The 15,256-nt window shown below is 38.2% G+C and overlaps 2 protein-coding genes across 2 annotated transcripts in view; one reads left to right on the top strand and one right to left on the bottom strand.

Moving 5' to 3' along the window:
- The window catches only part of LOC126374195 (phospholipid phosphatase 1-like), a 38,607-nt gene extending 35,927 nt beyond the window's left edge, over positions 1 to 2,680 (bottom strand). Inside the window, exon 1 of the mRNA XM_050020695.1 lies at positions 2,340 to 2,680. Within this exon, the coding sequence (XP_049876652.1) occupies positions 2,340 to 2,444 (105 nt within the window). The 5' untranslated portion in view covers positions 2,445 to 2,680. The remainder of the gene's footprint in view (positions 1 to 2,339) is intronic.
- Positions 2,681 to 9,709: 7,029 nt separating this feature from the next.
- Positions 9,710 to 13,779, top strand: LOC126374236 (uncharacterized). Its single transcript, XM_050020747.1, has 4 exons — positions 9,710 to 9,824; positions 11,584 to 11,774; positions 12,204 to 12,317; positions 13,645 to 13,779. Exons 1-4 carry the CDS (start codon positions 9,710 to 9,712, stop codon positions 13,777 to 13,779), a joined length of 555 nt encoding a protein of 184 aa, XP_049876704.1.
- The last annotated feature ends 1,477 nt before the right edge of the window (positions 13,780 to 15,256 follow it).

Genomic DNA, 15,256 nt, shown 5'->3' with positions numbered 1-15,256 from the left:
TACCGCTGCGCCACCGAGCTCCTCAACATTACGCACATGCCATGCCATACCATGTCTATTTCCGACTGGGATAGGCAGGGACCACGAAATTCTACTTACTACAATCCTGGCACATCACTTTCACTTGTTTCATTCTCATTAAAATCTTCAAGCGTTGCCGGTTTAGCGTACTTTTAACCAGGCGGGAACAAGGCCACATAAAAAAAAAACAATATTGAAATTTGACATTTGCGCATAAAAAAGTAAGTGCGCAATGCAGACAAATGTCAAATAGCAATATTGCTTTTCTAGGTGAATTGCTTTAACCCCCCTGACCTTAATTGAAAGAATATTATCCTTCTCATTCACGAAGACTTGAGAGATACAACCAGGTTTAAAATGTAGTCTGTGTCAATTGTTATTTCTTGTATTCTAGTCTTATTTGTCTAAAAGTTAGGTAATAAAGGTCGTTTTTTTTGTTTCCAAGGTGGAAACATTCCCGCGAACAGCATATCACTGGCCAGGAATGTCCCAGACGGAGGTAGGTGTCCTTGTGAGTCACACTGCTTAGTTTACTTTAGTCATCTCGGCCAACATTCACAAGTGGAATTTCAGTAATAGGGTATTTGACTGGGTCAAAAATCTAAATATATAAAAGGACAAACTGACTGACTGACATATCAACGCACAGCCTAAACGGCTAAACATAGGCACTTGAAATTTGGAAGTGACGTACCTTAGGTACCGTAGAGGTGCACTAAGAAAAGAATTCCCGACATTCCCACGGGAACGGTAATTAGCGGAAAAATCCTTTTGTATGAAAAATCTAAACCGCTTAAGTAAGACGCTTGAAATTTGGCATGCAGGTACCTTAGTAAACTTAAAGCTTAGTTGCAACAGGATATTGCAAAATTCCCAACCGCGTAAGATACGAGTAGATGGTTTCAATCTAGCATGCATGCATACATTAGTAAATATAAAGTTTAGTTATGGCTGTGTGTTTTGAAAAATGGGAGATAGCATGAAAAAAAATGTTGTATGAAAAAATCTAAACTGCATAAGTTAGATGCTTGAAATTTGACATGCACTCCCACACACACAAAGACCTCTCTTTTATATCACGCCACGCGGACGAAGTCGCGGTCAAAAGCTAGTAAATTATAAACTGCTAATCTATAAATAGAAGTCAGTCTGAGGTGATCAAAAATTTACATACTTAGATACAAAATTTAAAATGTTTACAATGCTCGGTCCCTGTCATATTACCAGGCGAGAGCCCTCAGGGCTTCCCGTCCTGGGATGTACTTTCATGGCGTTCAATACTTGGCTGAACATTTTCACAGCAACACCTAAAAACAAGATGCTGAAAATGGTATGTATTGTGGCGGATACATTTTCGTTAGACAGCTTCAAAATAGCACCGTCCTTTAGTTATGATGAGTGCACGAAGGAGAAAGAGCTAGTTTTAGAGTTGTCAAACAAATGTACAATCTGCACTATTACCATATTTACCTACTTAGTAATTAGTTTGATTTGAATAAACGCGTATGGGTACCTGTTTGCTTAAGGGCCCTGCCTCACAAGGACACCAATGCATAATCTTCTTTCACCCTAAGGTTGCCTGGCAGAAATTGCTGTTTAGCAATAAGGCCGCCTATTGTGCTTATGTTTTTATTCGTATGTTTATGTCCTTTGTATATGTTGTTGTGCAATAAAGTATTGATTGATTGATTGACACCGTGTCGCGCCACCAACAAAGTATAGTGTTTGTGTGTGTGTGTATATAGAGAGAAAGAGTGTGTGTGTGTGTGTGTGTATGTGTCTGATCTGGTATGTTTGTACAATTGACAACATTTCATTTTTACTAAGGTGCCTTAAATCGAAAACCATTTCGAGATATTTCTATGATTTACACAAAACACATTTTTTCAGATTTTTTAATTCAGTAATAATAGAAATATATTGAAAAATCCACGAGGTCAGAAGAGGAAGGCATAATAAGTTCAGACCTTTACATAAAAATTATAAAAAAGTAAATGTCATACATAACATGACACTTTGTTTGCGACTTGTTTTAAATACGCATGCAAAGGTACATTACATTATACTGCCTTCATTCTATCAATGGCAGAATCCAATTTTCAAAAAATATTTTTTGTAACTTCTAGTGGAAAAATCTTGAAAAGAAAAAATACGTGTCTTCTATTTAAACAAGTACTTTCGAAATAGCACAAAAAAACCACGGCTTAAAAATTTGAAATGTTGTCAATTGCATATTGCATAGGTACATTTTGTTATGGTTGACAAGTGAGAACGCAGCCTTACACTCAAAAGTAAGTAACTAGAATAGAATAACTTACCGGTTCATCTAAACACGAATTGGACGCAGACATGTTAATAGTGAACACTTCAGTACTTTCCGTCGACTTAATTTTATCACTTGACACACAATCTAAAGCACCCATAATAATATTCAAATACAAATCCTTAAGGTACACTTTTGCTTGTATTTATAATTTAATAATAATTTAACCACTGACACTTACGTTACAAGCACCACAGAGCACGGAAAACAAATAGAAATGTCAAAACAAAGTTTCTTTCTCACAAGAAGGAAAAAAGTTTACAAAACGGAGTGTAAACTTAACAACTGGTTACTTGTGATAGTGCGATCGGACTGAGAGTCGTATGCGCGGGCGCCGCTGCCGTGTCACGATACATCACTAGAAGCGACAGCACTATTTGAGTCGTTTTATGTTTTATTTGTTTAGCGTAATGGGTCTTATACTCGCTCTTAAAGTTTTGTCTTATCTATTCTACTGTCGGTTTATGACTTTATTCTTTTTACTTTGTTTTTTGACTTTGTTTTTTTACTTTGTTTTTATTTTTGTCTTTTTTTTGACGTCTGTAGATAGCCCTGAAAGAAGAAGCCCGGAAAGTGGGTGTACTTAGATACAGAGCGTCTGTATAACACGTTGACAGTCCCCATACAAAATGTTTTGACTTCGTTGTAAGTCCCGCATATTACTTAATTTTATATCATCATCATCACCAGCCCATTAACGTCCCCACTGCTGGGGCACGGGCCTTCCCTATGGATGGATAGGGAGATCGGGCCTTAAACCACCACGCCGGCCCAATGCGGATTGGTGGTTATTAACGACTGCTAATGCAGCCGGGACCAACGGCTTAACGTGCCTTCCGAAGCACGGAGGAGCTTGAGATGAAAACATTTTTTTTTTGTGGTCACCCATCCTATGACCGGCCTTTGCGAAAGTTGCTTAACTTCAACAATCGCAGACCGAGCGCGTTTACCGCTGCGCCACCGAGCTCCTCTTGAATTTTATATACGTCCTGTTAAAAACAGAATGAATAATAAATATATTCTAATTCTAAACACTTCACAGTACCTATTGAGTGCAATAGGAAATAAACCATATCTCTTACTATCATGAAAAAATTAGAACTTTCAAAAGTCGCACTCAGGGCTCTGAACAAGTATGGGTCACGGACTTATGGACCTAGTCCGTCATGACCCATATTTGGATCACTGGACTGTCAACGTGATAATAATTAAATAGGTATTAACAATAAGGGCTTTTCCAGCCTACGTTCTCCCAAAAAATGTAGATGGCGCTGTTCAGATTTGAAAGAAAGAAAGAAAAATATTTATTTCCCCACACAAAAACATCGTACATGACAATTTAACATAATAATTACCTATTTTCTCATTACTCGGGGTACTCAAAAATATAATTTTCAGCAGAGTCATATACAAAAGTAATTGTTGCTCGATATTTGGATCAGATACGCATAGAATTATGTTGCTACCAATATTCTCTTTATTTTGATCAGAATAATGGGTGGAAGATTTGTTGTGGCTAGGTGTAATAAAAAGGGACACCATTTATACCCAAAAACAAAGATAAAAGATGCATATGTCTGTTATCTATGAAATTAGAAGGTTAAACGAAGGCATTGTTATTGCAATATTTTTTTTTATTTTTCATTTTTTTTTTATTGTTGACCCCTCCATACACTGGATTACGATACGATTTACTTACCTTAATGTTTACTCTCGATTTATTTGTACTATCTTGTATAAGTTATTTTGCATGTATTGTGTTTTGATTGTAAGTTATATGGGCTTTTTGGCGGGAAACGGGAACGGGACAGTTGCTTTCTTCATTGAATAATCTAAATAATTAATACGAAGCGGTGTTTTGTGGTTAATGATCGCATTAAGTTAGTCGGAAGACATTCGCGAGTGTTATTATATCGGAGTATTCAAATTTTCGCTTCGTGGCAGGAAGCCGCTTCATAACTCGAAAGTTTATGCGGACTTTTGAGTTAATTCGTTCGGGGTTCGGAGTAGGAGTCTACTCCGAGAGTGGGGGCTTAGGTTTCATCATCATCACCTTTCATCATTTCATTAATCATCAAGAAAAAGAATACGTAAGACATGGCTGTATGGGCATAGTTCCCTTTGCCTTACCCTTCGGGGAAAACCAAAACAAAAAAAAATATGTAAGTTATATGTTTTGTTTTTTATTTGTTACTGTGGTGTCCCTTTATAATAAACGTTTCTTGTTTTCTTTCAACACCGGACAGCGCCATCTATAGGTATCTATATGCATTCTTTTGGGGAACATAACCTGGAAAGTCTCCCGTTGAATGTTCATGAATAAATAGATCGTCATGCTCTTGATAAGATTTATATTTATTTTTGTCGCATGAAAAATAGATAAAATAGTTTTTTTTTTTAATTATTGATTAGATACGTGATTGTCGTAAGAAGGAAACTATTTATCATTTATCATTGTCTAGTGACTATTTTTATTAATAAATCTTAATCTATTCGATGCTAGCCTTAGGCTACAAATTAGGCCACAGCCAGTGATGTGCCGTGTCCGGGAATTTTCCCAAATGAGGAATGTTCCCGTTTTATTTTATTTTTATTTAAAATAAAACATAAAAATGTTTTTTCTTTGTAAAAACTCTTTAACAGTAAGGACACTGTATGGTTTTCTTTTTCAAATTGTTCTATCTTGTACTTTAGTCTTATCTGCCTAAAGGTTACGTAATAAAGCTCTTTTTTACGATAAGTTTTGCGTCCTTTTACTGACGCTAACGAACCGTAAGTAGGAATATACTCGGGGACGGCACATACACAGTTAAATATTTCAATATTCTTTATTTGCATACTATGATGGTGTACAAGTTTGTAAGTTGTCATTCATCTGTCCCTTTCTTTTTTGGTGAATAAGAAAATGACAGGTGTAACTTAAAATAAACTTCGATGGTGTGTATAGGTATGCTTACTACAATCAAATTCAAATTCAAATTCAAAAATATCTTTATTCAATAGGTAACATAGTTACACTTTGAATCGTCAATTTTACATAACGAACGTCTCATCCGCCTAAAACTACTGCAGCTTCTCACAACCTGTATATCCGCACTTTTACTATTGAAAATCCTGAGCCACATCAATAATCTCTATATCTCTTGCGCACAGATGGCTATCGTGGTTATAACACGCAGTATACAGTATGATGTACCGTCGGCATGATTCACACACGTGGCGATCCATTGTGCCATGTCGTCATCTAGTAGGTCACTCTTTGCTCACTATTGTAACAGTAGTTACGTTCACATGTGACCTTTTTGTAAGGACAGACGCCACCTGTAAAAAATGCAATCCCGACTCGAGATAGCAAATTCGAGATCCCGCGGGATTGATAATATCAATCCCGCGAGATCCCGAAAGCAATGGATGAGACTTGCACAGTACCGGAAAGGATGGCGTGAAAGAGAGGAGGTCTATACCCAGCAGTGGGTGGATACAAGCTTAGTAGATAGTAGGTACCTCTGGGTAGACAGAGATCCCGAAATTTTTGGGTGAAAAAAAGTAAAGTTAGGATGGTTGAAAACGATGAAAACTGCTTGTTTGTAGATAGTGAGGCTAATTAAAAGAAAGTATTTTTTGAAAGAAAACAAAAACCTTTATTTTTCATTATTACTAAGTAAATAATTAAGTTTTGGAAACCAACATAATCAAAACAAAAAATAGGTATAACTCAGGGAGATTTGCCTAATCCCGTCAATCTCAAACGGGATCTCGTTATATTCATCATCATCAATTTACGAGCCACGCTCACGGACCTGTATAATTTATTCCATCTCTGTATACCGTGTTTAAAGCAAATGAAGATTCTATTCTATTCTATTCTTGTCGGTGTAGCATTAATGCTACTTTTTTAGGGAAAAATAGGGCAGTGGTTTCCCTCTTGCCTTCTGCCCCGCAGTACTCTGTCTGACGTAAGTGGGATGGCGCCCAGAGTAGTCTCGTCATATTATGCTTCGGGATTGATTGATCCCGAAAATTTTGACGAGATTCCGCGAGATCGGGGTTGCATTACCTAGCCACCGGTATAATTTCGAGGGTTATTTGCAAACATAGATGAGACATGACTGCGATGAGCCGTGGTAGTCTATTTGAAGAACGCCCGAATCTCACGTTGAGGCCGCAGGTTCGAATTTCACAGGCCTAAGGCGATGGTTTTCGAACTTGTTTTCGAATTCATGTTTGGATCATAAATTATTATCACGTGCTCAACGGTGAAGGAAAACATCCTGAGGAAACTCACATTTCCGAGAAAATGCGTTTCAGAGGTATGTGACCTAACCTGTATTGGGCTGGTTTTCTCTTCGCTTTGGAGGGTCGGACAGGCAGTCGCTTCTGTAAAAAAACCGGACCTGTCAAATGTTCAGGTTAGGTAAGCGGACCCTGTGACAAAAAAACGCTAAGGAGATGATGCCTAAGCCTCACACATCTTTTCCAGATGTTTTGTACAGTGCACAGGGACTGTAACCTGGAACCTGACAGAAGGCGGCAGTAACTGTCAGTACTATTCAGAGGCGGAGGACAGAAGTCCTTGTGCGGCTTTGAAATAGACTACTCTAGGTGCCATCCCACTCGCGTCAGAGTACTGCGGGGGGCGGAAGGCAAGAGGGGAACCACTGCCCTTTTCCCTAAAAAAGTAGCATGGGGAATGCAACATCGACAAGAGCGTGGCTCTTAAATTAGAGATGATGAGTTACCTAATGCCATATGCGGCAAATGTACGATAAATCACGTCGAAACAAAGAAGAAATTCAGATAATTACCTGTTTACGTCAATGAATGTATTAATGTGATATTTATTATAGGTAGGTACCTATTTAATATAGGTAGTAATTTAGTGATATAATATTAATGCAATCAAGTAATGCCCGTAAAGCATTTAAGTTATTAATTGTCTATGTATTTTAACATTCCAATATTAAATTATTTTAAACACTGGTCATGATTTTCTAAATTGCTAAATTGTATAACAATATTTTATGTTTTTTTTAAAGAACGTGTAGAGCCTTGCAAGGCCCGTGCCGAGGTTTTTCTTGCAGCTTCTTTTTCTCGGCTATACAGGTTGTGAAAAGCTGTAGTTGTTTTAGGCGGATGAAATGTTCGTTATGTAAAAAATTACGGTTCAAAGTGTAACTATGTTACCTACTGTATAAAGATATTTTTGAATTTAAATTTGACTCCAGTATACACCATCTAATTTTATTTTAAGTTATAAGTACCTATCATTTTCTTAATCGACAGGCATAAAAATGGAACACACGTCAATTTCAGGCGGAAACTTAAAAACACCCATTATATTGGCCAATAACCCGACAGAATTAAGTTAACAGCACACGTCAAGCGGTTTGCATATCAGTGATATGCCTATTATATCGCCTGGATTATACATGCATTTAGTCATTCATTTTGAAATTAGTAGTTGTCAGTCATCCGTCCCTTTTGTTTTCGGCGGATAAGAAAATGACGGGTATAACTTAAAATAAATTTAGGAGGTATCTGCAGGGATCGGGGTCATTATCATTTTGTAACTGTTACCTATATTTGATTTCATGAATCAGGCACTAAACGGTTTATCATGTCTATCTCGTAACTGCAAGATGTATTCTCGTAACTCGAGGTTGTGTTTATTTTGTCAAATCCCGGACATAATTAGCGTGTCTGACTGAAAGTATTAAGTTTCGCTAGCAATCCAATTTTAACCATTTCAAGTTGAAGGTCGAAAGGTGACATTGAGTTAACATTTTTTGTCAATTGTAAATGGTTTACATACTTTCAATTTAACTCTCTAAACTACATCGAGTCATATCTTAAATATTGGATTCGCTATCTCGGACAAAAAAAAAATAACCACTCGGTTATTTTATCAAAAAAGATAATGTTTTTAGACTTAGATAAGATAACATAGATACTTATTTATCTAGAGGTCTTTCAGGGTGTCCATTATCCTTTGTCAACGGGGACACTCGAAAAAATCAAAGTCTATGATCACACGACTGTTTAATAGTTTTAACTGTTTAACCTTTAACAGATATCAGAGAAGTCAAGCTTTTATTGTTATCCTAATAAGGCGAAAGAAAGGGAGGTCCCTTTCTATCCTTTTATTTCTGGGAGGTTTCTTCCTTTTCTTTTTATAGCCTACTTGCGTTCTTGGTACTTGCGTGTACTTACTTTTTTTTGTTTTTAGTTTTAGTAGTCTAATTTTAATTATTTGTAATGTTAAGTATAAGTTTATATTTTCAAATATTGAACTTATTTATACATGTATATTATATTGCACTTGTGTAACATAAGTTCAATATATATTCTAAAAATAGATTCTAACGGAACACCTAAGTTATTCGCTAAACAAATAGGTAAATATGGTTGTAAATTCCTGCTTATGCGTCTGTGTGACTCAGTATTGACTTTCGTTCGCGCTATGACGATGATAATGAGTGTATCAGGCGCCAATAGAGTTAAATTGTTTTATGACTCATTAGTAATTTATACGGAATAATAATTAGAAATATAAATTTTATTTGATTCAATAATTAGATACTTCTATTTATCATCACCGACCGAACATTTTTTTTTAAAGAACGTCTAGGGCCCTGTGCCGAGGTTTTTCTTGCAGCTTCTTTTCCCCGGCTATACAGGTTGTGAGAAGCTGCAGTAATTTTAAGCGGATGATAAAAATGTACGATTTAAAGTGTTACCTACTACATAAAAATATTTTTGAATTTGAATTTGAAACATGGTAAGTAATTTCTTTAAAACTTTAGAGATAAGTAAATATTAATATAAGTTTAAGAAAGCAAGTTATACTTAAGTGCAAACAGTATTCATCTAAAACTATTATTATATTAATTAGTAATAACACTAGCTTAATTGTATTAACACACTATGGATATTTAGGTCCGAAATAAATGATTTTGAATTTGAATTATTTAGTTTGAGGTTTTTTATCTAGAATAAAAAAGCTATTGTTTGTTTCATTTAAGTATTATAATTACTAAAAGACATTGAGTAAACAGAACACATTCCAGGTTTATCCATTTGTCCGTGCAAGTGGTTCATGATGTAGGTATTGATGTAGGTATGCTAGTTTTTTTTCGAACTCTACTTTCAAAAAAGGTTATATGTACTTAGTTATAAAAAGAGTTATTTTATTTAAAAATAACCTCTTTAGTTTCAAAAAAAAAAATGGGTTAACACTGTATTGACAGCTGTCAAAATTTTCTAACTCGCTTTAAACCAATTAAACCTTCCTTCTTTTTTCCTCTCTAATTTCTTCCAGGGACACCCGGATACTTTCTTCAATCCATTATCATCAGAGAAGTCACGATGGATATACCGGAGATCAAGCCAAGCCAGGACATCGCCGTTGACCTGGTGGTGTCGGTCATCAACAAGGCCCAGGAGAAACTGGGGATTCGACAGAACCTATTCCAGATTGCCAGTAAGACCATTGCATACCTACACATAATACAGAGTGTTAGTGACATCGTAACGAAAACATTGAGCTATGATTCAGACCAAGACTGAGTTGATATCAAGGCGAATTTTCCATTGCAAAAGTATAGAATTGAAAATTATTAAAAAAACACAAAGTAAAAATGAATTTAGCGACAGAAAATTTTTCTTGATATTAACTCAGAATCAAGGTCTGAATGAGGTCTGAATCATCCCCCTCAGTATTCATTACGGTGTCACTCTTCTTCTCTTCTTATCGTGTGGGTTGTGAGATGGAATACCAGGCTCATCAACCCTGGTGTCAGGGCTATGATTAAGCCGCCAAAGGCCCCTAACAGGGCTCATGGAACGATTACTCACATACATCAGTAAATAGTAACCGGGACCAACGGCTTAACGTGCCTTCCGAAGCACGGATCATCTTACTTTCGGACAATCAGGTGATCAGCCTGTAATGTCCTAATCAAACTAGGGATCACAAAGTGATATTTGTGATATGTCCCTACCGGTATTTGAACCCGGGCCTCCGGATCGTGAGTCCAACGCTCATTGGACCACAGAGGCCGTTATTACGGTGTCACTAGCTCCTTGTATAACTTCTGCGTCCTGCCCTTTTCCCGGTTCATCTGAGGTCGAGGGATGGGCTCCTCGTATGTTGACGCTAGGTTCTATACCGGTTGGTTCTTTTTGTCACGTTGTCTGCTTACGTATATGTCGTGGCCAGATCATAGAATTGATCATTTCATGAAATGATCGACCATTTCATGAAATGGTCGTATTTCATGAAATAGAACAACATTCGTTGGCCACATCATGATGTATTTTGACCAGATCAATGAACACAAAACGTTCAACGATATGAGCAACTAAATTCATGATTACTTCATGATATGGCCAAACGTTGGCAAACATATCGTAAAATTAGTAACATTATCCACCGATAGTGGCGCTGGTGTCGTTTACATTTAAAACTTGATTGATATTATAATCGATGAATCAATGTAATTGTACAATTTTCCATATCGAATAGGTACATAATTTTGATCCTAAGAAATTAATCGACTATTCGCATTTTTATTACACCACCATAGCATGGACACCGCCTACATTAACGGTATGGCCAAACTTTGATTGATATATCATTAAACGTTGACGTTTCAACGATATGATCAACTTAAGTTGGCCATTTCATGAAATATGACCATTTCATGAAATGATCAATTTTACGATCTGGCCATGACATATACATACATAAGATAGCGCCTATTTTCCATTTCTCCGCTTCGTGCCCTCATCTGACATGGTAAACACGCCTCAACGGAGCCTATCCACGTACATGGCATTCACTGCGTCGAAATCCTCGATATAATTCGTACCGCGCGGCTGAACAGAACCTGTTTTAACATACATACACATAATACACTATTTCCCACCGGGGTAAGCCTATAGAATTCCATTTGCTTCGATCCTGACACACTTATCTTGCTTCCTCCACATTCATGAATCGCTTCATTCACGCACGCCGGTTCAGAGTAGATCGTTCTAAACCTTTTCTAAGGACATCTCCTATTTGGTTAATGTAAGTCCTAGGTTTTCCTTTGCCAGCGCTACCATCAAGTTTCGCTTTATATACCGCTTTCGCAATTCTATTATCCTTCATCCGCTCTATGTGTCCAAACCAATCTAACATTCCCTTCTCAATCTTAGTCACTATATCACCTAAAAACTCTTTATTATTCACCCAGAAAGCCGCAATATCCTGACAAATGCAGTCATCCTGTCAATGAGTGGTCTCCGACCTCCCTTGGCCATGACCAGCGAGAGATTAATCAAGGATGCCATCGAGAAGACTTGGCGACTGACTGACGCTCTCTCCTACCACGTTGTCTACTTAGGGGGCTCGCAGGATGAATGCTCCCAGTATTACTATCATGAAGTGAGTGTGTTGGAAATGTTTGGAGATTATTCTCTGCCAGTCTGGGAGTAAGAAAACCCAGGCCATGTCGACTGAGGCTTTGTGGTCAGGACTCCGAAACCGACCCCGCCGACGTTGTCGACGATTTCCCTCAATCAGCGCTTATCGCTATCGATAAGCTAGGGTCGATTAATTCTTGCAAATATTTTTCCTCTCAGGTGACGCCCTGAACCGAGGTTCGCGCCCAACTGGGCACCCTCAGGTATGATGTCTTAAACATTGTACCGGGTGAGAGCCTTCAGCGCTCTCCATTTCACGTCAAAAAAAAGCTTTGTGGTCACTAAAACATAGCTGGTGAGGTGTATTGTATACACAATATACCTCTGCCTACCCCTTTGGGGATACTGGTTTGATGCTATGTGAAATCTTGTATAAAATATCTTCCCCCAGGTCATCTTCAGCCAGCCCACAGTCGCATACCCCATCCCGCAAGCGACAGTTTCCGTGTACTTCAGACTGGAAGACAAACACGTCGAGCCTCTTGACAAGAAAGAGTTCCCAACGGTCAGTTGATTTGTTCAACATTAACCAGCTTTTACTCCTACCTTTAGGGCTCAAACTGGATGACAGCGGCAGCGGCGCGGCGGCGATAGCGGCGCGAGGAGCGGCGCGGCGACCGCTGTTCCGTTCTCGATGCCAGCGGCCAAATCGCGCGGTGTAGCGGCGGTATAAAGTTGTGTCTCAAATGAACGCGATATCGAAACGGCGAAAACGCATTTTCGATTGTAGTTCTTTTGTTTCGTTCTAAGTATTTATTATGGGCAAAAGAAGATCTGATTGATTGAATGAACAAAGGAAACAAAAAGTGAGTTTCAAACGTAGAGACACCGCTCGACTAGAGCGCACCGCTCGTACCCCGCTCACCGCGCCGCTGCCATCGAGAACACTTCAATATAAATCTTAGCATTTGAACGCGCCGCTCCCCGCACCGCCGCCGCCGCCGCGCCGCTGCCGCTGTCATCCAGTTTGAGGCCTTAAAGAATCGTGGTAGCCCACTTGGAACAACGTTTGACTCTCACTGTGGGGTCACAAGGTTCCAATCCCAGCACGGGCCACTCTCCCAGCCCGAGTGCATCCGCCCGGTCATGACCTATGCAGAGGTAGTTTTCGCTCACGCGAGTCCATCTCAATTCCACCGTCTACAGGTAATACAAAATCGTTTTATGCGGAAAGCAACTTTTACCTCCTCGCGTTCCCGAGAAAAAGGGTAGACGGACGGACGGACAGAAAACACAGTGAACATTTTCCTTTTGAAATTCGGAACTCGGAAAAACTACGTGAATATAACAATGTTTAACTTTAACTTTCATTATACCCGCTATTGAATATGATGAGTAAACTCGGCGTTCGGTGACAAATTGTGAAAATATTATGGTTATTATTACAATAACGTCATAATGGTGAAAGAATGATAAACTTCGCGGTTGGTGACTGACGGTGCTAAAGGTAAAATGCAAAATATTGTCAACTACTTTTGTAACCCCACATTTTCGCTAATGCTGCGTTCCACTAGGGCCGATTAATTGTTTCTAAATAATAAAAAAAAACAACTGGAAAACATCGTGAGGAAACCCAAATTCCTGATCTAATCTAATGTAGCCTACAAGATCCCACTGCTGGCCAAAGGCCTCCCCTTCCTTCTCATCATGTTTGTCGCATGCACCCTGAGCGGTGGGCACGGATCGTCACGCATTGGGTGCCTCATGACGGGTACAGGCGTCGTGGTAGACCTCGAAAGAGATGGCGTGACGACCTGGACGCTTGCCGGAGGGACTGGCCGGAATACGCACAGGCCGCAAAAAATGGAAATTCCTGATATTGCATTTTACAGATGATATTTAGAATAGAAGGACACAACGCGGAACATGACGTGCGCTACGTGAGGTTATCTTTGGACTGGATCCTGGCCGCCCTACAGATGAAGATCAAGTTCTTCCAGCGCGTCGAGAAGATCAGAATGTTCTGATACTACATCCTTTGCTTCTTTGAATAAAGAATAATACTAAGAAACCATAATACAGGCTGTTAGTGACATCGTAACGAAAACTTTGAGTGATGATTCAGATCATTTTTCAGGAATTTTCCGTCGCAAAAGTGTGGAACTGAAAATAATTAAAAAAACACAAAAAAGACATGAATTTTGCGACTGAAAATTCTACTTGATATTAATTCAGAATCATGATCTGAACCACGCCCCTCAGTATTCGTTACGGTGTTATTAACACCCATACCTACTTGTATGTACGGTCACGAGCATTAATATGTATACACTTTGGTACCATGTCACATTAACTTTTTTGACAAATTGAACTGTAAGTGTCACTAAATGTCAAATATGTTAGTGCGACAGAGTCCTAAAGTGGGTACATTATATTGCTCATGACTGTACTTGTACGGGGTATTAGTGACATCGTAACGAATACAGTGATATTAATTATTATCAGTCATCCCGTGATCATGGCACTTGCAACAGTGTCGAAATATCGGGAGTCTCATATCCCCATTTAAACGCGGTAAGAACCCGTTATTATGTGTTTTAATAGTGATATTAACTCAGAATCATGGTCTGAATCATCCCCCTCAGTATTAGCTATCATGACACTAACACCCTGTAGTAGGTAGCGTTCGTTTCATGTGCAATAAATAAAAGCGTCTAGCTTAATCACACAACTATATTTAATTCGAGTGACGAATAACGAAACAATTTGCTACATGCTAGACACCTATGTGTTATCTGCAGAATGGTGGCGCCGAACAACAGTATTGTACTAAATGTACAGTCGTCAACATTTTTAACTGACTTCATAAAAAAGAGGTTATCAATATTACTCGTATAAACAATGTTAGTTAGTCTCTGTGGGCTTCTAACACATTCACTTTATAACTGAAAATTAGTTATCAACGTGTAATGTTATTTTTCCATCAACAAATTGGAATTTATATACAGACACACTATGGCAAGAAAAAATATGCCCCACATATGGGTCATGCACGTATGAGTTTAATTCTTTTTGCCTCATATGTGGTTCATACACGCAGAGACTAACTAAATTTTGCAGGTGCATATTTGTCCACGCATTTCTCAGATTTGAATAATTCTTTCTTAATAGATTGAGTATTGTCTATCTTATGGAATCGTTTAAGTTTCAGCCAAATCAGCTTAGTAGTTTTAAAGTTATAGTCAAAAAAATATTATTTTAAAACAATAATAATGAACTCAGGCCTGTGCCCAGCAGTGCGACGTATATAAGCTGTTTTGTTTTATGTAATAACTAGCTTTTGCCCGCGACTCCGTCCGCGTGGCGTGTTATAAAAGAAAGATCTTTGTGTGTGTGGGAGAAAGGTTAAAAAATGCTTAATTTTATTATTTTTAAATGACGTTACAGTATAAGTAGCTCAGATAAATAATGAATTGTTATTAATTTCTAGATTATTTATTAGTT

The sequence above is a fragment of the Pectinophora gossypiella genome, chromosome 17, assembly GCF_024362695.1.
Source record: "Pectinophora gossypiella chromosome 17, ilPecGoss1.1, whole genome shotgun sequence".
Lineage (NCBI taxonomy): Eukaryota > Metazoa > Arthropoda > Insecta > Lepidoptera > Gelechiidae > Pectinophora > Pectinophora gossypiella.
The sequence above is the reverse complement of the archived record's forward strand: the minus strand, read 5'-3'. Positions and strand labels throughout refer to the sequence as shown.